The following is a 24,272-nucleotide window of genomic DNA, read 5'->3' as shown; positions in this document are numbered from 1 at the left end:
AGGCAAAAGAGCTGAACTTCTTGGGGCATGCCCCGCAAAGGGCCCTGTTCAGGGCTGGTAAGTTAAAAGAGCTTTTAACTTTAGTAATTTAGAATAGGGTAGGGCATTTTTATTTTGGGGGGCTTTGTTGTTTTATTAGGGGGCTTAGAGTAGGTGTAATTAGTTTAAAATTGTTTTAATATTTTTCTTATGTTTGTAGATATTTTTTTATTTTTTGTACTTTAGTTAGTTTATTTCATTGTAGTTATTTGTAGATATTGTATTTAATTAATGTATTGATAGTGTAGTGTTAGGTTTAATTGTAGGTAATTGTAGGTATTTTATTTAATTAATTTAATGATAGTATAGTGTTAGGTTTAATTGTAACTTAGGTTAGGATTTATTTGACAGGTAATTTTGTAATTATTTTAACTAGGTAACTATTAAATAGTTCTTAACTATTTAATAGCTATTGTACCTGGTTAAAATAATTACAAAGTTGCCTGTAAAATAAATATTAATCCTAAAATAGCTACAATGTAATTATAATTTATATTGTAGCTATATTAGGATTTATTTTACAGGTAAGTATTTAGCTTTAAATAGGAATAATTTATTTAATAAGAGTTAATTAATTTCGTTAGATGTAAATTATATTTAACTTAGGGGGATGTTAGTGTTAGGGTTAGACTTAGCTTTAGGGGTTAATACATTTATTAGAATAGCGGTGAGCTCCGGTCGGCAGATTAGGGGTTAGTAATTGAAGTTAGGTGTCGGCGATGTTAGGGAGGGCAGATTAGGGGTTAATACTATTTATTATAGGGTTAGTGAGGCGGATTAGGGGTTAATACCTTTATTATAGTAGCGCTCAGGTCCGCTCGGCAGATTAGGGGTTAATAAGTGTAGGCAGGTGGAGGCGACGTTGTGGGGGGCAGATTAGGGGTTAATAAATATAATATAGGGGTCGGCGATGTTAGGGCAGCAGATTAGGGGTACATAGGGATAATGTAAGTAGCAACGGTGTCCGGAGCGGTAGATTAGGTGTTAATAATAATATGCAGGGGTCAGCGATAGCGGGGGCGGCAGAATAGGGGTTAATAAGTGTAAGCTTAGGGGTGTTTAGACTCGGGGTACATGTTAGAGTGTTAGGTGCAGACGTAGGAAGTGTTTACGCATAGCAAACAATGGGGCTGCGTTAGGAGCTGAACGCGGCTTTTTTGCAGGTGTTAGGTTTTTTTTCAGCTCAAACAGCCCCATTGTTTCCTATGGGGGAATCGTGCACAAGCACGTTTTTGAGGCTGGCCGCTTGCGTAAGCAACTCTGGTATCGAGAGTTGAAGCTGCGTTAAAAATGCTCTACGCTCCTTTTTTGGAGCCTAACGCAGCCTTTATGTGGACTCTCAATACCAGAGTGATTTTTATGGTGCGGCCAGAAAAAAGCCGGCGTTAGCTACGCGGGTCCTTACCAACAAAACTCTAAATCTAGCCGTTAGTTTTTAAAGTCTCATGGAGGAATCACTCTGACTAATGCATCTGGGAGTATTGTTGTCAATAACAGTTAATGTGAGTGAAAACTGAGGTATATAAGATTAATTTCATTTTACTTTCAAACATATATAAACATTTAAAGGGACAGTCAACACCGATGAAAACTTTATCCCATACCTTAGATCAAGCAAAGACAAAGAGCCTGCACCGCATCCTATCTTCAATAGCACTAACGCTAGGTGGCTAATCTTCAATGAACATTTAGTTAACAACGGCAGATATGGCCGCCAAACTCCTCCCCCTGTTACGTAGGAGGCTTCTTCTCTAACTATTCATCCAATGCGAATCAAATCCTCGGCTAGATTCTTTAGCCACGTTCACGGAGACACTGCTCTATTTCTAATAGCAAGCGTGCGCATTAGAAATAGAACAGTGTCCCTGTGAACGAGTATGGATTTAAAACAAGAAGCCTCCTACGTAACAGGGGGCGGAGTTTGGCGGCCATATCTGCCGCTGTTAACCAAATGTTCATTGAAGATTAGCCACCTAACGTTAGTGTTATTGAAGATGGGATGCGGTGCAGGCTCTTTTTTTTTGCTTGATCTAAGGTATGGGATAAAGTTTTCATCAGTGTTGAATGTCCCTTTAAAGATTTTTCATGGTAAAGGAATCAAATATAAAAGAGACTTTATAAATTAAATTAAATTGTAGAAATGAAAGCATAAATATATATTTAAAAAAAATCTTGCCACAGAGAAGTTCAGAAAGCGAATTATTGTGGTTATTTGTTGTATACATGGGGGCCTATTTAAAAAAGGTCTGTCGGACCTGATCCGACAGTGCGGATCAGGTCCGACAGACCTTGCTGAATGTGGAGAGCAATACGCTCTCCATATTCAGAATTCCACCAGCAGCTTTTGTGAACTGCTGGTGCAACGCCGATCGGGTTGAATTGCGGCAATGTCTGTCCGCCTGCTCAGAGCAGGCAGACAGGTTATGGAGCAGCGGTCTTTAGACCGTTGCTTCATAACTGGTGTTCCATACGGAGCACATAACTGGTGTTCCATACGGAGCTTGATAGATAGGCCCCTTAGTGTTACTCAGAAGAGCTTAATAAAGGAAAATACATTTTATAATATACAACTTTTCATATCTAAACAAAAGTGTCATTTGATTATTAATTTAAGTGAACTATATATATGTTACGGTACCAACAGGATACCAAGGGTTAACACCAGGGAACAATGTCCTGAATATGGGATCAGCAACTCACAACCCAGCCAGTTTTCAGGTTTAAAACAGAATGACATTTTATTAAGGGCCATATGCCCAGTATTTATGCAGGTCTGACTCCAGATGGGGGGTTGAAAGAATGTTGTACATTAGATAGAGGGGAAACGCCCTTTGACATGATACAGTAGAATTACCTTACTTAAGCAGATAACAAGTTAAACACAAGACACACTGGATCCTTTGTTATCACTGGGGCGTCTGCTCTCTAGATGTGATTGAACAATGGGAATGTTTATCACTTAAACTTAATTATAGCTGATGCCAGCAAACCTGTCTTTAGAAAATAGCTTCTCAACGCTGAACAGAGTTAACCCTTCCAGTACTGACAGAAGGGTCTGTCACATAGCTCCCCCCTTGTGGAACACTCCGGCAGACCCGGCTTGACCCTTTGGCGGGTCAACCTGGGGATGACCGGACTAGGAGGTGGTAGGCATGTCAGTTTGCCGGGACAATCCATCTGTATTCCCGTTATGAGAGAGAATTCCTGCCTGTAAAAATAAGGGTTCAACTTCTTCAGTGCCCAGACTAGGCTAAACAGTCCTTCAAAATCTCATCAGCTTCTTTTTTTTGTACCTGCTCTTTATAGGTATCCACAATCCCTTCATACTGACATAGAGTGCCCTTGAGTTGCTGCACCTCACTATGAGCCAGCGTCAGCTTTTCCTCCAGTGTCACTAAGTTTGTCTTTAATGTTTCATGTTCCACTCTCAAGCTGGTGTTTTCTGCAGTCTGTCGGTGCAGTTTGTCTAGCAGAGATTCCCGTTCTAAACGTGCTTTTCCTCTGCACTCCTCTTCTCTCCCGCTAGCACTGTTACATGATTATTTAACGTGACCATTTCATCCTCTACGTGACTCTTCTCCTTCATCAGCGCATTGTAACGGGACTTCCATGTATCAATAGCGGATAGAGATTTACTGAGCTCAGCGTCCTGGGGCTTAGCAGCAGGTGGGTCAGTCCCTGCTGCACGGGTCTGGGCACGGGTAGTCACAGGGTTAACATCAGCAGGACCCATGGGAGTATAGGCAGAAACAAGGGGGGGCAAGTTATTTCCAAGGAGAACATCAGCAGGTAAGTCCTTCTTGACCCCCACATTCACAGGTCTAGCGCCCACTCCCCAATCCAAATGTACCCTGGCAACAGGTAGGCGGAACACAGTGCCCCCTGCTATCCTCACAGCCACAGTGTCTCCAGTGTGCTGTTTCTCAGACACCAAGTTCTTTTGAAGCAAGGTCATGGTAGCACCAGTATCCCGTAGACCACTGACCTCCTTCCCATTCACTTTAACCAGTTGCCGGCTATTCCGGTGGGCAGCTTGCACGGGGTCTGCTTCATGTAGGTTGCCCCAGCATTCTGGCGTCTCTACGTAGCGGGCCGCAGGCTGAGGATTACGTGGGATTCCGCCGGCGGGTCTTCTCCAGGACTGTGCTTGGTTCGCTGCGTTTAGGGGACACTCTGGTCTTTTGTGCCCTAGTTGCTTACATCCAAAGCACCGAATAGGTTGTGAGTAGCCCCACAAATTTAACCGGGCTCTCTGAGGGTAGTTCATGGCCTGGACCGACATCACCTCATGCAGAATTCCCAGGGGTTCCTCGGCTTGGGTGCTCAACACCTCATGAGCGGCTGGCTCTATTTGGTAATGGTGAGCAGCTGCCCTTGGGGCCAGGTTCTGTCTGACCTGGTTCCAAGCTTGTCTGCTCCGATTTTGGGTGCACTCACGTGCCATATGTCCCCACTGCTTGCAGGTGTGGAATTGTATATTCGCCCGTCCGTTGTATCGTGAGGGGGGTGGTGGATTCCCTGGGGCTGGGCGAAAAGGTGTCGCTGTGGGGTTGTTAGGCTGTAGAGGACTGGGTTGTCCCGTGGGTCGAGCGTACGTCTTAGGCAGTAGTCCATGGTGCCTCCTGGCATCAAAATGCTGGTCTGCTAATCTGGCTGCTTCGGTTAAGGTGAGGGGTTTTCGATCTCTCACCCATTCTTGGGCTTCTGGGGACAAGCCGTTAAAGAATTGCTCCAACAGCATCAGTTGTTGCAATTCTTCCATGGTGGTAGCTTGGCTGGCCTGTATCCACCCCTGAGATGCTTGATCCCGCTTGTGGGCCCACTCTGCATGGGAATGTCTTTCTGGCTTGCGCAGGCCTCTAAACTTGCGCCGGTATGCCTCTGGGGTAATGGCATATCTTTCCAAGATCGCTCTCTTCACTTTAGCGTAATCCTTGCTGTCCTCCCTGGGTACAGCGCGATACGCTTCCGCTGCCCTACCGGCTAGCTTGCCTGCTAGCACCGGCACCCATACGGACTGCTCCAAATCATGTAACTCGCACAGTCTCTCAAAATCCTGTAAATACCCATCGATCTCATCCTTCTCCTCACAAAACATTTTAAAGGCATGGTATGGGATTTTGGGTCTTACTGGGTTGCTGAGTGCTTCTGAAATGGATTCTGCTTGGGAGGATGCATTCCGCGGACTGTGTGCCATCACGTACTCCTGCACATCTGCCATTACCACGGATAGCATGTCCCGTGGTACAGGTTGGGGTAAAAATTCCAGCCTGGTCCTCATTTCCCTCTGGTATAGGGTCTCCTCCATGGCTGCTGGAGGCGTAGCGCTGCGAGCTCTGTCTCCCTCCATCTTAGTCAGTATTGTAGTAATCCCCCTCTTCCTGAGGTTACTGGCTTGTGTAGTTGCTCTTCTGGGCGATAAAGTTCATTCCGTCGCTTGCCACCAATTGTTACAGAACCAACAGGATACCAAGGGTTAACACCAGATGAACAATGTCCTGAATATGGGATCAGCAACTCACAACCCAGCCAGTTTTCAGGTTTAAAACAGAATTACATTTTATTAAGGGCCATATGCCCAGTATTTATGCAGGTCTGACCCCAGATGGGGGGTTGAAAGAATGTTGTACATTAGATAGAGGGGAAACGCCCTTTGACATGATACAGTAGAATTACCTTACTTAAGCAGATAACAAGTTAAACACAAGACACACTTGATCCTTTCTTATCACTGGGGCGTCTGCTCTCTAGATGTGATTGAACAATGGGAATGTTTATCACTTAAACTTAATTATAGCTGATGCCAGCAAACCTGTCTTTAGAAAATAGCTTCTCAAAGCTGAACAGAGTTAACCCTTCCAGTACTGACAGAAGGGTCTGTCACAATATATATACTGTATATGTGTGTGCGTGTGTATATATATATATATATATATATATATATATATAAATATAAATGGGTTTTATATCCTTTTAATCAATGCATTGCAAAAGATCTGCATACAAAACATTACAAAAAAGAAACTACAGTTTCCAGGCCAAATAAATAATAAAACTGTTAACCAGTTAACCAGAGCTCTAATCATTCTAATGTAAATCGCGATTGTGCTCAAGTGATCTCGTTTACTTTCAACTCATAATACGAGCAATAAGCCAGATGAGCACAAACACCCGCAATAAACCGCTTACCACTTGCTCGCAAACGTTTGCACTCCATTTATAATCTGGCCCTACATTTCATGTACCTCCCTATAATTATGGTTGCTGCCATTATGGAACCTAGGTTACACTGCAGGTATCTGAATAAGAGTTACTACACACGTGCGAACACATCAGCTTTGGAATGTAGTGAAAGAGAGATTTCAACATGGCAGCACCCATGACTAGAGGGAGGCAGGTAATAATAATATCAATACTATACTTATAAAATATATTTAGTGTTCCAAGTACCTTTAAGATAAGGGTCACTACTTTTTGTGTGCATGTTTTTATGTGACCAGAATGTGTAAAATGTAAATTGAGGTGAAGTTTATAATATTAGTTTTTATACTTAACCTCATTAACGCTGGTTCAGCATCTCTCCTTCCTTTACAGGCACAGTTTATTGGAAAAAATAATAGTATTTGTATAGATCATTTTGCAGCTTGGCAGAGCAGATGGACCCAATAGTGTCATTGTACTGCAGCCAAAACCACAAGCATAAGTAAGGTGAGTACATATCTGCTCATACCATAGATTTGTGTTTACTGATAATAAGACTAAAATAGTTCACATAAACTGTGTTCTTAACTCGTTTTACCTTGATTAAAGGATGGATAGGTGTGCATTGTATTAAAGGAATATGAAACCCAAACAAATGTATTTTGTGATTTAGACAGAGCATGATATTCTGTGTTGAAGAGATACTTAGGTAGGCAACTGGAGCACTAGATGGCAGGAAATAGTGCTGCTCTCTAGTGCTCTTGCAAATGGATATGATTTTAGCATTAAAAAAAGGCCATGCAGGGCTGAAACTTGTTTGCTGCACTATCTTTTCTAACTTGTCTCTCCACTATCCCACCTGATGCTGAGGTTCCAGTATATCGGCCAGGACTCTTTGGGATTAGCGTGATGCTTTCTTTTTTAACCTTTTCTGTTTATTTTCTTATTCACTCTGCCTTTTTCAGTACTATATAACCTTACCCAGTGGGAGGGTGGTATGTGAGCAGGGTGATTAGATGTGATATTACCTTTTGTTAATGATTTTAATGTATAAATAAAGGCTATGTTTTATTAGTAGGGAATAATGCTGTAAGCTCCCATACTTTCTCTCTTGTTTAATTTAAAGGGACACTGAACCCAAATTTTTTCTTTCGTGATTCAATTAGAGCATGCAATTTTAAGCAACTTTCTAATTTACTCCTATTATCAAATTCTCTTCATACTCTTGGTATCTTTATTTGAAATGCAAGCATGTAAGTTTAGATGCCGGCCCATTTTTGGTGAACACACTGTGTTGTTCTTGCTGATTGGTGGATAAATTCACCCACCAATAAACAAGTGCTTTCCTTGGTTCTGAACCAAAAAAATAGCTTAGATGCCTTCTTTTTCAAAGAAAGAAAGCAAGAGAATGAAGAAAAATTGATAATAGGAGTAAATTAGAAAGTTGCTTAAATTTGCATGCTCTATCTGAATCATGAAAGAAAAAATTTGGGTTCAGTGTCCCTTTAATTGTTATTTTTGGAGGATTAGCACCTTATCTCATAGAAATATTTTTATTTGATACGTTTTTCCCACTTTTTTGGATTGTAATGCCGGTTTGCCCTTATTTGTTAATTAAATATTCTATCTTAACCATTATGAAAGAAACATTTTGGGTTTTATATCCCTTTAAAGATAACTATTGCAAAAACAAAATGTATGCTTACCTGATAAATGTATTTATTTTTAAACACGGTGAGTCCACGGAATCAGCAATTACTGTTGGGAATATCACTCCTGGCCAGCAGGAGGAGGCAAAGAGCATCACAGCAAAGCTGTTAAGTACCACTTCCCTTCCCACAATCCCCATTCATTCGACCGAAGGAAAAGAAGAGAAAGGAAATAACACAAGGTGTAGAGGTATCTGACGTTTAGATAAAAAAAAAAATGTCTAAAAAAAGGGGTGGGCTGTGGACTCACTGTGTCCATAAATAAATAAATTTATCAGGTAAGCATTCATTTTTTTTCTTTCTTAAGATATGGTGAGTCAACGGAATCAGCAATTACTGATGGAAATCAATACCCAAGCTAGAGGACACAGATGATTAGGGAGGGACAAGACAGGTAGACCTAAACAGAAGGCACTACTGCTTGAAGAACCTTACTCCCAGAAGAAACCTCAGTCGAGGTAAAAGAATCAAATTTCCAAAATTTTGAAAAAGTAAGCAGAGAAGACTAAATTGAAGCCTCGCAATCTGTTCCACAGAGCTTCATTATTGAGGGCCCACAAAGAGGAAACAGCCCGCGTGGAATGAGCTGTAATTTTCTCAGGAGGCTGCTAACCAGCAGTCTCAAAACAAAAACAAATTATACTTCTCAATCATAAAAACAAATCAGGAGCTTTCTGACCCTACATCTTCCGGAGAAAACCACAAACAAGGCTGTAGGTAAAAATTTCATAACACGCACAACATCCAGATTGTGCAACAGACGTTCCTTAGAGAAGGAACAACCAGTTATTTCTATTTAGAAAGAACCGCCTTATCAGTATGAAAGATAAGGTAAGGCGAATCAAACTGCAAGGCAGAGAGTACTAAAACTCTCCGAGCAGAAGAGATAACAAAAAGAAACAAAGCCTTCCAAGATAACAACTTAATATCTATGGACTGCAAAGGTCTAAATGGAGCCTGCTGCAAAAATCTTAGAACAAGGATAAGGCTCCAAGGAGGAGCAACAGACTTAAACAGAGGCCTGATTCTAACCAAGGCCTGACAAAAAGAAGGCACATTCACCAGACGCTTGAGATAATGCAGAAATCCCTGCATCTTCAGATTTTCTTGGAAAAGGGACAAAATCACAGGAATCCTAACTCTACTCAAAGAGCGGCCCTTGGATTCACACCAATAAAGGTAATTACACCATACCTTGATGTAAACTTTCTAGTAACAGGCTCTTGAGCCTGAATCATGATCTCAATGACCAACTCGGAAAAACTACGATTAGACAGAACTAAGAGTTCAATCTCCAAGCACTCAGCTTCAGAGAAACAAAATCTGGAAGAAGGAATGGACCCTGAGTAAAAAGGTCCTTCATCAGAGGCAGCCTCCAAGGTGTAAAAGATGGCATCTTCACTAGGACTGTATAGCAAGTCCTGCGAAGTCACGCAGGAGCTATTAAAAGCACCAATGCTTCCTCCTGTTTGATACGAACAATGACTCGTGAAAGGAGAACAAACCAAACAAACAGTAAAGACAAAATCCCAAGGAACCGCCTGATCAACTATCAGGGCAGCCTGTGGATCTCTTGACCTTGAACCGTACCTTGGAAGCTTGAAATTCTGCCAAGACACTATCAATCCAACTCCAGTCCTCCCATGTGAGGAGTAACCTGGAGAACACCTCTGAATGGAGAACCCACTCCCCGGGATGAGAATTCTATCTGTTCAGGAAGCCCTCTTCCCAGATGTCCACTCCTAGAAAATGGATAGCAGATGAACAGACAATGTGAGCTACCACCCACCGAACAAAGCTGAGCCACCTCCTTTATGGCTAAGGAACCCCAAGTTCCTCCTCGAGCCACTGAGGTGAAATCTTTTGACTGGAACCTAATAATCCGGCTAAAATGAAAACAAGCCTTTAGAGGTTTGAAAATCGCTCTTCACTCTAAGATGTTGTTGGAGAACAGACTCCTCATGAGTCTCAGTCCTTGCACTGTTAAAGAATTCCAGACTGCTCCCCAGCCCAGCAGGCCGGCGTCCATGGTCACAAACACCCAAGAACGTCTCCAGAGACATATGTCTTGAGACAATACCCACGGAAAAGAGTCTCTTAAAGCTGAACCAGATCTATCCTCTGAGAGAGAGCCGAATAGTCACTGCTCCATTGACTGACCATGCAAAACTGCAGAGCTCTCAAATGGACTTGAGAAAAAGGAATGACGTCCCTTGAGACCCTCAGACCAATTACCCCCAAACATTGAGCCACTGAACTGTGAAGGAAAAATCAGCTACAGCTGGATTCAATTCCCATCCTTTTGTTACAAGATGGCTAAACAATCTACCGGACCACTATAGCTCGCTGTTGACCGAACCGTAGACTGTAGAAAGAGGAAGAAAACTTGATTATCTAACCTCTGACAGAAATATTCTCATGGATAGAGTATCTATTAAGGTCCCAAAAAAAATCACCCTTGTAGAGGAAACAAGGAAACACTTCCCCAGAGTCACTTCCCATCCATGGGAACATAAAAAAGGGACAAGATCTCTTGAAAGAGAGATTGCTCAAAGGAAAGATGACACCTGATATACTGTACAGTAGATGTCCAAGATGGCACCCTTGCATCCTAGGATGACGAAGCTTGAGAAGATCCCGGATAATGGGAACCATAAGATACAAATCCTTCAGGGCTATGTTCGTCCTGAACAGACCCCCTGATTCAAAGAAGAATGGATACTACTTTGCAGGACTGTACTCTGAGAAACTTAAGGTAATACCTAGATTCCATTTCCAGACTGGGACTGGAACTATAACTCCCAGAGAGGAAGGTCCTGATCCCAGTTCAAGAATACCTTTCATCATACCTGGGTTGCAGATACCCTAGAAAGGAAAGATCTGCCCCTTGGAGGAAATCTTAGCTTGCTACCCCCTGGACCCGGACTGGTTGATCTCCAGCAATCCGGATTCCAAAAGCGTGAACTGTCCCTGCAGTAAGAGGGAAAGGAAGACTTTCCTTAAGCCTATTCCCCTTAACGAGTGGTAAAAACACCTAAAGTCAGCTGTTAAGACTGCCAGTCCAGGTCCAAACAAGGTCTCACCCTTGTAAGGAAGCGCCATAAGCTTAGACTTGGAGAAAACATTAAAAAATATATTCCAAATATGACCTTTTCGTCAAATTGGAAATTGAACCTGCATCTGCAGAGTTATAAGAACCTAGACTTTGCCACTAAGCCACAGGTAGGCTTCTCAGCTGATCAAGATTTCAGCCACAACATCCCACGGGTTAGCACAGCAAGTCTAATTAGACAAAGACATTGCTCTTGACCAAATAAACCTCCAGCTTCTATCCATAGATCTGTAAAGGAGTAACTATCCTCCATAGGTATTGAAGTTCTCTGAGCCATAGTAGAAATGCTCTCTTCTACTTAAGGCACTGTGCATTTTAATGGAGTCAACAACAGGAAAATCCATAACAGAACAGGAGAGAGAGAGAAAGGTATCCCTAGTTTCCAAGGGTTGACAACAACAGAAGAATCAATGTCGTCCAAGAAGCTAAAACCTCCTGTAACAGAACACGAGGTGTGCAAGCATACATCTGAAGGAGACAACCTTCAGCATCAGATGAAGGAATTATACTGTCCGAATCTGATATTTTACCCTCAGAAACTACCAGCAACTTAGGAGAGAGCAACTTGTGTAGCAGAATTTGGAGCAGAAACCTTACTATCTGAATCTTTTAACTGTCCTCTTGCGTTTTCACTGTAGAAAAGGAAATGCAGATAAAGCCACAGATATTGCAGAGAATACCTGAGCTGCAAAAACTGCAGGCAAATACACTCCTCCAGAGGATTGAGAGGAACCGCAGGGCACTGCATGTGGCGCCAATGAGGCTTGGGACATGTAAGAAGAAAACTGTGGCAATGCCAAAACAGCACCATTGAAATCGGTCAAGACTGCGTATGGTGCAGGACCGATTAGAGACAACCATACTGATGCACCTCTCTTGCCCTCCCGCATCTAATGTAAGTGGGTAAAAATAGATACACAATAAAAAGGAGCTAGATGTATATATTTCATAAAGGAAGCCCAAACATTTTTAGCATTTATTTCCAATGAATATACTCATGAGGCACTCCGTGCAACCCTAAGAGTCGACTAGTTTAATTAGGGAAAGATTAACCCCTGATGTTATAAACCAGGAAAATCTTGTTACTTAGCCACCATATGGGGTTAACCCCTTCCTTTCCGTAAAGGAGGTTACCCTTAAGTCTCCTTGTCACATACCTTTAAAGTGCCTGCTCACTGCCATTAAATAACCTTAAGGCACTTACCTGTACTTCCAGCTGTCCGGCAGGAGGACAGCTCACCAGGCGTGGAAGGAAGCCACTCCTTACAGAGGCCTGAGGGAAGAAAGAACAGAGTAAGCCTACTCCGGCTTTCTGTACTAGGGCAGCATTATGTTAGGAAAACGCAGCAAGGCCCACCTTACAAGTTCCTAACTGCTTTAGAGCCACCACTGCCCTACTGAAGAGACTAACGTGGAGTACAGCTAGACCCAATCTTGAGAGGAAAGATCAGAGCAAGCCTGCTCTGGCTTTCAAAATAATAAAATCTTGATTGAAGTGAAATAAACCCCATCTTCATCAGACACCAAAACTTCACCTCCTCCTTGCAACGAAGGCAAAGAGAATGACTGTGGATTGTGGGAAGGGAAGTGATACGTAACAGCTTTGCTGTGGTGCTCTTTGCCTCCTCCTGCTGGCCAGGAGTGATATTCCCAACAGTAATTGCTGATTCCGTGGACTCAACGTGTCTTATGAAAGAAATAATAAATATTATTATTAGTATTGGTTATTTGTAGAGCGCCAACAGATGCTGCAGCGCTAAAACAAGGGGAAAATGTTAATGCCAGACTGGTTACAGTTTCAAAGGCTACTGGAATAGTTTGCTAGGAGAGAGAGAGTATTTTATTATTATTATTATAAAGCTAGGCACTAGATATGATTAGCATAATTGTTTTATATTAATTTCCTCTTAAAATAAATATAATCTTAAAGGGATATGAAACCCAAACATTTTCTTTTGTGATTTAGACAGAGCATACCATTTTAAAAAGTTTCCAATTTACTTATGTTACCAAATTTGCTTCGTTCCCATAATATTCTGTGTTAAAGAGATACATAGGTAGGCATCTGGAGCACTACATGGCAGGAAATAGTGCTGCCATCTATTGTTCTTGCGAATGGGTAACATTCTTGCAAAACTGCTGTCATATAGTGCTCCAGAAATGTGCAAGTTCCTAAGCATATGTTTCTGCTTTTTAATAAAAGATGCCAAGAGAACAAAGCTAAATTGATAATATTAGTAAATTAGAAAGTTGTTTAAAATTGCATGCATCATCTGAATCATGAAAGCAAAATGTTGGGTTTCATATCCCTTTAGGTTTTTGCTCCTATGTATGTAAAACATTTAAAAAGACTATGTGTAGACCAGCAACTGTCTGGTCTCTTTCCTTAAGCTTAAAGGAACACTAAACCCAAAAAAAATATTTCATGATTCAGATAGAGAACACAATTTTAAACAACAATCCAATTTACCTCTATTATCTAATTCGCTTCATTCTTTAGACATCCTTTGTTGAAGAAATAGCAGTGCACATGGGTGAGCCAATCACACGAAGCATCTAAGTGCAGCCACCAATCAGCATTACTGAGCCTATCTAGATATACTTTTCTGCAAGGATATCAAGAAAATGAAGCAAATTAGATAATAGAAGTAAATTAGAAAGTTGTTTAACCCCTTAAGGACCGAGAACGTTCCAGGAACGTCCTACAAAAAAACACCCATAAGGACCAAGGACGTTCCTGGCACATCCTCTGGTCTTTAAAACGGTAGAAGCTATCCTGATCGATTCCAGCCTCTTTTATGGTTTTGTAGTGATGCCTCGATATTGAGGCATCCTGCAATACCATTTTTTTACAAACCGATGCAGAGAGAGCCACTCTGTGGCCCTCTTTGCACCGGTAGCAATGGTGTTGATCGGATCATCGTTGGTGGGTGGGAGCATTGGCGGGTGGGCGGCCCATTGCTATCCGGCATCTGGTTCCTCTATGTGCAATGTGCACGCTGGGTGCCGGGAGTGTGCAGGGGGGCCTGCGTGGGGCACGTGGGGGTGTGTGTGAGAAATGAATGGGAAGGAGGGAGAGGAAGGGGGAAAAACTAAGGATCGTAGGATCTGGGAGGGGGAGAGAGAGGGGGGTTTTGAGGGGGGTTGCTACACTACAGAAAATTTAAATTTATTTTTAAAAGAATAAAAAAACTTTTTTGAGGGGGGCAAAATGGGTAAGATGGCGGCACATAGGTAGCGGAGGTAGGGTTAGAGATCTGTTTGGGGGAGATCAGGGAGGTTGGGGGCTTGGGGTGGTACATCAGAGCTACATAATTTTTTATTTATTTTTTACATTAAAAAAAAAAGCCTTTTATTTTAGTACTGGCAGACTTTTCTGCCAGTACTCAAGATGGCAGGGACAATTGTGGGGTGGGGGAGGGAAGAGAGCTGTTTGTGAGAGATCTGGGGGTGTGATGTCTCAGGTGGGAGGCTGATCTCTACATTAAAGCTAAAATTAACCCTGCAAGCTCCCTACAAGCTACCTAATTAACCCCTTCACTGCTGGACATAATACAAGTGTGGTGCGCAGCGGCATTTAGCGGCTTTCTAATTGCTAAAAAGCAACGCCAAAGCCATATATGTCTGCTATTTCTGAACATAGGGGATCCCAGAGAAGCATTTAAAACCATTTGTGCCATAATTGCACAAACTCTTTGTAAATAATTTCAGTGAGAAACCTAAAATTGTGAAAAATTTTACGTTTTTTTTTATTTGATCGCATTTGGCGGTGAAATGGTGGCATGAAATATACCAAAATGGGCCTAGATTAATACTTGGGGGAGTCTACTACACTAAAGCTAAAATTAACCCTACATGCTCCCTATAAGCTTCCTAATTAACCCCTTCACTGCTGGGTATAATACACGTGTGGTGCGCAGCGGCATTTAGCGGCCTTCTAATTACCATAAAGCAATACCAAAGCCATATATGTCTGCTATTTCTGAACAAAGGAGATCCCAGAGAAGCATTTACAACCGTTTATGCCATAATTTCACAAGCTGTTTGTAAATAATTTCAGTGAGAACCCTAAAGTTTGTGAAAAAGTTTGTGAAAAAGTGAACTTTTTTTTATATTTGATCGCATTTGGCAGTGAAATGGTGGCATGAAATATACCAAAATGGGCCTAGATCAATACTTTGGGTTGTCTACTAAAAATAAATATATACATGTCAAGGGATATTCAGGGATTCCTGACAGATATCAGTGTTCCAATGTAACTATCGCTAATTTTGAAAGAAAATGGTTTGGAAATAGCAAAGTGCTACTTGTACTTATTGCCCTATAACTTACAAAAAAAGCAAAGAACATGTAAACATGGGGTATTTCTAAACTCAGGACAAAATTTAGAAACTATTTAGTATCAGAGTTTTTTTGGTGGTTGTAGATGCGTAACAGATTTTGGGGGTCAAAGTTAGAAAAAGTTTGTTTTTTTTCCCCATTTTTTCATCATATTTTATATATTTTTTTATAGTAAATGATAAGATATGATGAAAATAATGGTATTTAGAAAGTCCATTTAATGGCGATAAAAACAGTATATAATATGTGTGGGTACAGTAAATGAGTAAATGTTCCTATTTTTAGTTTAGCTCACAATGAAATTGTGAGCAAGCAGTTTTTCTTTTTATCATTAATTTACTAATGTTTCTCATGTTTTATGCACATGAGAAATGAATCTGTGACACTGATAAAAATAGCCATGACACAAAAAATACAAAAAAATGTTACATCTCACAGGATGTGCAGAGAGCTGGGAAATGGTTATTGGCAGCTCTTTAAATAGATATGCTATAATAAACACCTACTGCAATTAAACTAATAAATGATCTGATTCTGATTGGGTCATTAGCTTTGTCATATCTCCTCTATCTATCTATCATCTATCTATCTATCTATCTATCTTATTTATTTTTTTAAACTCATATCCTATTTTCTACATAATACTACATATATGTTTAAACATGTCCCAAAAGCTTTTAATTCCTCTAAACTATGTCATAAGCCACCAACAGTTCTGCAAAGCAGTATTTCCTCAAATCGTCCCAGAGTATTAGTCACACTTTAAATAAATAAATGAATAAATACAGCCATGATTCTTATCAGTGGAACCAATTGAAAAGGAGCCCATACCCTATACAACAATCTTTCCTCTTAACTAAACAAACGTTTGGCATAAACAAAATTACTAATGATCAAATATCGTATCCAAAACACTGTAGAAATACGGTTTACTTAAGCAAAGAAACATAAAAACACCATACAAAGTATGTCACTTTAACCTCTGCACATTTAGTTCAAAGCTTAAACTATTAATCAATTCCACTTGTATTCCTTGCAATGCAGTAATATTGAAATAGCTGCTTTTTAAAAAGTGAGCTCTGAAATCTGACATGGTTATTTATCATCATGAATAATTTCTTTATGATATGTCTATTTTTTTTTAATGTTTTTATACATGTTTTTTTTTATAACTTTAAGTGAGTAGGGCTATTTAAAGGGACACTGAACCCAATTTTTTTCTTTCATGATTCAGCTAGAGAATGCAACTGTAAGCAACTTTCTAATTTACTCCTAATATCAAATTTTCTTCATTCTCTTGTTATCTTTATTTGAAAAGCAAGAATGTAAGTTTAGATGCCATCCCATTTTTGGTGAACAACCTGGGTTGTTCTTGCTGATTGGTGGATAAATTCAGCCACCAATAAACAAGTCCAGCGTACTGAACCAAAAATTGTCTGGCTCCTTAGCTTAGATGCCTTCTTTTTCAAATAAAGATAGCAAGAGAACGAAGAAAAATTGATAAGTTTTTTTTAAATTGCATGCTCTATCTTAATCACGAAAGAAAAAAAATTGCGTTCAGTGTCCTTTTAAGAATTAAATATTGTATTTGCTATTATTATACACACACAGTGATAATTTAATGAAAAATAAAAAGTATGTTTATAGAATTACCAGTATAAAAATGTATTTTACAATCATTTGTTTGTATTCAGCATTTTTCTTTGTTTCATCTAAAAAAGGCAATTCAAATAATATCCTGTAAAAGCCAACTGCCCAGTCAACTTTGTGTTTGTAAACAATTGGCTGAAGTGCCTCAAAATAGGTTGCATGAACTGAGTTTGAGTCTATTATTTTGTTATTTGGTCAATTTTCCCTGCTGAAGTGTATTAAATTGTTTACAAATAACTAATTTGCCTTTATTTTATCATTTGAAATAGCTGGGGGGGGGTTCCTGTTGAAACCTACACCCGTACTGGTAATTTCCTTGCTGGTTTATTGGCTACAGAAAAGATAAGTAAACAATAGATATCAGAAGAAATCAACCTTCCAGTGGGGGGGGGTGGGAGATATAGAGTCAAGTTATTTTTAAATGGTGTTTCTAAAACAAATTTAAATACAATAAATTATATCATATAAGTACAAATAGATATTTGCGTCTAACTATTTAATATCCGAGTTTAGGTTTCTAAGTCTAACTATAGCAAGTTGCCAGGTGACTTGTACACAACTTGGTTGGCTGAATTTGACAAGTCAGTTATGTGTGAATATCTATACTTTTACTAGCAAGTCAGTGAGTTTTGATAACTAACAAGTCAGTTGTAAAGGGTGACTACAACCAACTAGTAACTACAGAATAGCTGGCTTGGAGATTTTGCTCCAAGCTTGCTATTTTACTCAAGTTACTTAAAGGGCCATTATACAGGGAGTGCAGAATTATTAGGCAAATTAGTATTTTGACCACATCATCCTCTTTATGCATGTTGTCTTACTCCAAGCTGTATAGGCTCGAAAGCCTACTACCAATTAGGCATATTAGGTGATGTGCATCTCTGTAATGAGAAGGGGTGTGGTCTAATGACATCAACACCCTATATCAGGTGTGCATAATTATTAGGCAACTTCCTTTCCTTTGGCAAAATGGGTCAAAAGAAGGACTTGACAGGCTCAGAAAAGTAAAAAATAGTGAGATATCTTGCAGAGGGATGCAGCACTCTTAAAATTGCAAAGCTTCTGAAGCGTGATCATGGAACAATCAAGTGTTTCATTCAAAAAAGTCAACAGGGTCGCAAGAAGCGTGTGGAAAAACCAAGGCATAAAATAACTGCCCATGAACTGAGAAAAGTCAAGCGTGCAGCTGCCAAGATGCCACTTGCCACCAGTTTGGCCATATTTCAGAGCTGTAACATCACTGGAGTGCCCAAAAGCACAAGGTGTGCAATACTCAGAGACATGGCCAAGGTAAGAAAGGCTGAAAGATGACCACCACTGAACAAGACACACAAGCTGAAACGTCAAGACTGGGCCAAGAAATATCTCAAGACTGATTTTTCTAAGGTTTTATGGACTGATGAAATGAGAGTGAGTCTTGATGGGCCAGATGGATGGGCCCGTGGCTGGATCGGTAAAGGGCAGAGAGCTCCAGTCCGACTCAGACGCCAGCAAGGTGGAGGTGGAGTACTGGTTTGGGCTGGTATCATCAAAGATGAGCTTGTGGGGCCTTTTCGGGTTGAGGATGGAGTCAAGCTCAACTCCCAGTCCTACTGCCAGTTTCTGGAAGACACCTTCTTCAAGCAGTGGTACAGGAAGAAGTCTGCATCCTTCAAGAAAAACATGATTTTCATGCAGGACAATGCTCCATCACACGCGTCCAAGTACTCCACAGCGTGGCTGGCAAGAAAGGGTATAAAAGAAGAAAATCTAATGACATGGCCTCCTTGTTCACCTGATCTGAACCCCATTGAGAACCTGTGGTCCATCATCAAATGTGAGATTTACAAGGAGGGAAAACAGTACACCTCTCTGAACAGTGTCTGGGAGGCTGTGGTTGCTGCTGCACGCAATGTTGATGGTGAACAGATCAAAACACTGACAGAATCCATGGATGGCAGGCTTTTGAGTGTCCTTGCAGAGAAAGGTGGCTATATTGGTCACTGATTTGTTTTTGTTTTGTTTTTGAATGTCAGAAATGTATATTTGTGAATGTTGAGATGTTATATTGGTTTCACTGGTAAAAATAAATAATTGAAATGGGTATATATTTGTTTTTTGTTAAGTTGCCTAATAATTATGCACAGTAATAGTCACCTGCACACACAGATATCCCCCTAAAATAGCTATAACTAAAAACAAACTAAAAACTACTTCCAAAAATATTCAGCTTTGATATTAATGAGTTTTTTGGGTTCATTGAGAACATGGTTGTTGTTCAATAATAAAATTAATCCTCAAAAATACAACTTGCCTAATAATTCTGCACTCCCTGTAGTCTTAAAATTAGATACTCCAATTTGTTAGAACACGTATGTAAACCCGAGCTTGCATTTGTATTGCATGGAAGCTTTGTGCTCAATAGAGCGCGATTCCATAAGCTCCAATGGGAGCCTCATTCTCATGTCGTGACAAGGCAGGAGAACCTAGTGCAGCGAAGGGGGTAAGTCACGCAGCAATGGGCAGCAGATTTTAAATATATATGTATTTGCTTATATACATATATATTTATGTGTTTAGAAGTGTATATACACATATTAACATATAAATATATATGTATATAAGCATATACATATAGATTTACAGGGAAGACACAGTTCCCCATAGACCACAATGTAAAGGCACTGTTCAGTGCCATTTTTTTTCTAACACCCCACACCTGCCAACTTTATCCCCTAAAAATGCTACTTTTTTAAAATAAAAAAGTACAATATACTTTATTTTGGGGCTAATTGGGGCACTTTTTTCAAAATTAAACAGAGGTCTGATCTCTGGTTAATTTTTCAGCGCGCTAATTGCTATCGTTGTTTTTTATCACATGCCCGTAAAGGGGTGAATTGCCCTTTTACGGGTGCACGATAAATTAGTGCTCCACTTGTAATCTAGCCCTATGTCAGTGTTTAACTCCATATAAATCATCACACACTAGAGATATCTAACCCTTCGTCTGATTGCTGAAATGTTATAGAATCTCATTTGTACAAATTATATTGTCCTCTGATATGTGCATACTTTAGATGGGACACGCAGATTCACAATTATTAATGCATGTCCAACTTTCAAAGAAAAACAGATGAATGTGATATTAAATAGGTACTTACTATTTAGGATGTTCTCCCATGTGCTGCCTATATCTTAAATAACTACAGAAAAGGGAACAAATATTTATTTATTGTTACAATGTTGGGAAGCAGAGACCTCCAAGGTTAGTATCCAATATATTACCATTTAGAAAATATTTAACACCAAATATCTACTTTTATGTAACACCTGAATCAAAGTTACAAGCAACTATTTAAATCAACAATTATATAAATTGATTATGCTTAAATAAATCAGTAATTACATATTCAATTAGGTCAATAAATAATGTTTACAGTCCTATCAATGCATATTGAGAGACACAATGCAAAGGCCAGATTAAAGGAATACTGAACCCAAATTTTTTTCTTTTATGATTCAGATAGAGCAGACCATTTTAAGCCACTTTCTACTTTACTACTATTGTCAATTTTTCTTCATTCTCTTGGTATCTTTATTTAAGAAAGCAGGAATGCAAGCTTATACCATATGTAGTTCAACACCTGGGTAGCGCTTGTCTAAATGTAGCCACCAATCAGCAAGCGCTACCCAGGTTCTGAACCAAAAATGGGCCAGCTCATAAGCTTACATTCCTGCTTTTTAAAATAAAGATACTAAGAGAAAGAAGAAACATTGATAATAGAAGTAAATTAGCAAGTTGTCTAAAATTGCATGTTCTATCCGAATCGTCAAAGAAAAAAAAATTGTGTTCAGTATCCCTTTAAGGCAAAGGACAAAGCTAAAATATACAGTACAATTTCTCCAAATGGCTCCAAGGAATGGGGGTGGCACTCTGAAAAACTAAGCATAACAAGACCCTTTCATTATGTCACAAATTTTGTATTAGATACTTATGGAAACCTAAAAATACAACCTGAACATTAGATTTGTAGTCACACACTCAGTTTGTTTTTTCAATGCTTATTGTAGTCTCAAAAATAGACCATCTTAATTAAATAAGATTGCAATATTCTCAAACACAGCATTGCCTTTACAAGTTGCCTCATTTGTTATTAAAAAGTTGGATTTGCAGTGTTTCCATTTCCAGTGTGCTTGTTGTATCAAAAAAAGTGTAATGATTAGAAACTTTTCCTGATTCCATGCACACATAATTAACTAAATAGTTAAAATATTAGCAGATATTAAAGTTGTTCTTTTTGTTTTCTTCCAGATAAAAAAACCCATACTTGTTTCCAGGCTAACTGACAAGAAACGAAGGCTTGTTACCATGTGGGCTGCTCACTGTGGCCAAAAATGTTTAGTGCAGTAAGTTATAATACAGAATGTAGCATGAAAACTAACCTTTATTATGACTTACACCTTTTTGCAAGGGGGCAGTGCTGCTGGGTAACAGAGTATCATTTTGAAAGTCACACAGAACTCTGAAGCGAGTATGACAGAGAGTAGGATTAATGTGAATGTAAATTTTGATGCTAAAGTGCCTGGTTTTTAAAACTTCGATTAAAATTTACATTTCACTCCTGTTGTGAAAAAAACTTACCTTTTAATCTTCACAATAGCTCCAGCTTCCTCCATCCATTTCAAAGCCTCTTCCTGGGTCTAAAATGAGGCATCCGGCTTCCTCCAATCACAGTATTGAATCAGACACTGATTCCCCCCGGGGTGAAGCTGTGATTGGAGGATGACCTATAAATCATTTCTGACATCAGAAATGGCTTGTGAGACCGGAGGAAGCTGGAGCTGCTGTGAAGATTAAAAGGTAAGGTTTTTTTCTCACAACAGGAGTGAAATGTAAATTTTGATGAATTAAAGTGCCGCTGTTTTTGATCGAAGTTTTAAAAACCGGGCACTTTAGCATCAAAATTGACATTCACTTTAAGAACTGACATGATTGACACAGTCTAGATGTGATGGGTTGTGTGCAAGACTTTGTAAGGGCACATTGATTAAACCTGTATACAAATGAAACTTGAACAGTGACTTTAACTTAGCAAAGAAACCTGCCAGATTTGTTAGCAGAGCTGATTCCAAGCAGAACAAAGAACTGAAGAAGCAGTTATCTTCTGATTCTGTGTTTTTTCAAACCCGACTGCACAATTGAACTAAATGGAGAGCGCTCCCGCGATGAGTAAAGTAGGCTACAGCTGTGGAAGCGCACTACATTTAGTTCAATGCTGCAACTGGGCACACTTTTGAGAAAAATAAAATCAAAAGAGGTTGGCGAGGAACTGAATGTAAGCATACCTTTGGGGGGTTAAATCTCTCACATCTCTTTTGTTTTTGAAGGTGTCGCTAGAATAATGTTACATAATTCTGCACATAGTAACATTATTTTGTTATGTTTAATGTCCCTTCAGGTGCATAGTTGATTAATAACCATAACATTACATCTCCAGAACACATGATGTTGAATAGATGTATATAAAGCCCTATTGTGATAGTGTGCACATTTTATAATATATAGCATCTCTTACTCTCAAATTATTACATTTTTTATTGATTTCAATTTCTGGAGGTTTATGTGTACGTAAAAAAATCACTTTAATCACCTATGTGTGTCTCAGTCTCCTAATAGTACAATTGTACAAAGTAAAATAAAACGTATGAACCTAGATTGACTCCTGTAGATTATTTTGTTCAACATGTTCTCAGTTCTACAAAAGCATTGGTAAAATGCTCCCTCGACCATTGTATTACATTACATTATACTGTAACAATAAATCACTTCAGATCACTGAAATCATCAAAGGACCAAGTGTTCCAGTAATACAATCTGTGTTCTAAAATGTTTAAATCTGATTTTCAGTAGAAGACTGACATATTTATGAAAAAAATACATAGATCTCACTTGTTCTTATTTTAAAGATTGATTGGTTGTTCAGTAGCAAGGGACTAGTGTAAATACAAATTGCTGCAATACCCATTTATAATTCCAAACAGAAGCAACAAACCTCAACAAAAAGAGAGAAACACCCACATTCATAAACTCACACTAAACATTTTGCAAAACACACATTTTTTCCCAATATATATATATATATATATATATATATATATATATATATATATATATATATATATATATATATATATATATATATATATACACACATACACACACACATATATATATACACATACACACACATATATATATATACACATACACACACATATATATATATACACATACACACATATATATATATATATATACACATACACACACATATATATATATATATATATATATATATATATATATATATATATATATATATATATATATATATATATATCCATGACCCAATGAAATCACAAGATTGTATATTACAATATACAATAAGTCTTTCCTGCCTACCTCAGGGATGCAATCATACTATACTGTAACATTTTACTAAAACAAGCCCTTACAAATAGCTTAGTAGCAGGTACATTGCCTCCCTTAGGCAAATCACACTATCAGCTGCCTGCTTGACTATGAATATAAATGTTGGTCTAGAAAGAAAATCTGGCAGCTTTTTTTATTAAACTGCCTGGGTTAATGAATGCAGAGCTCATCAGCACAGATGCTCAGTCCCAGCAGCACAGCCCATGCCTCTGCCATTCACACCATGTAACGTCTCCTCTCCCTGGGGAAGGAGGATGGAAAGAGGTTACCGGCTGCTATTCAAAGGATCATAAACAAGAGCCTGATCAGATGATCTTACCGTCCCAGCTCGGACTCCAGCTCGTAGTAATGGGCCAAGGTGTCCTTGTTGGAGCCATCGATCCAGTAATCTGGTGCAGCGTTGCCAGACCTAGAGGAAGAGGAGGAAGTAGAGGAGGATGCAGTAGAAGAGGAGGAAGACGATGAGGACGAGGAAGGCAGAGTGACTTTCAACATCTCGGGGAGGTAGAGGAGGACAGGGCTGCCAGGAGGGGGAATGGAAGAGAATCACTGTGCACAGATCGTCAATCAATAGGGCAGATATCCCAGCCAATGGAACAGCTGGATGGGGAGGAGGCAGGCGCTGTGTGTGCCCGGGTCCCTCTGAAATGCAGAGAGATGGGTGACCCTGCTGCCCAGTAACTGGCACACAAACCCCGGGAGAGGCACGAAGGAAACCCAGGGATATGCAGGGGGCTCCAGCTAATGC

The 24,272-nt window shown here is 39.5% G+C and overlaps 1 protein-coding gene across 1 annotated transcript in view; it reads right to left on the bottom strand.

Annotated features, from left to right (window-relative positions):
- Nucleotides 1-24,066, bottom strand: part of CAMK4 (calcium/calmodulin dependent protein kinase IV) — a 489,303-nt gene extending 465,237 nt beyond the window's left edge. Inside the window, exon 1 of the mRNA XM_053701539.1 lies at nucleotides 23,844-24,066. Within this exon, the coding sequence (XP_053557514.1) occupies nucleotides 23,844-24,019 (176 nt within the window). The 5' untranslated portion in view covers nucleotides 24,020-24,066. The remainder of the gene's footprint in view (nucleotides 1-23,843) is intronic.
- Between the last annotated feature and the right edge of the window lie 206 nt (nucleotides 24,067-24,272).

Source organism: Bombina bombina, chromosome 2 (genome assembly GCF_027579735.1).
Source record: "Bombina bombina isolate aBomBom1 chromosome 2, aBomBom1.pri, whole genome shotgun sequence".
Lineage (NCBI taxonomy): Eukaryota > Metazoa > Chordata > Amphibia > Anura > Bombinatoridae > Bombina > Bombina bombina.
This window is presented reverse-complemented; position numbering and strand designations above follow the sequence as displayed.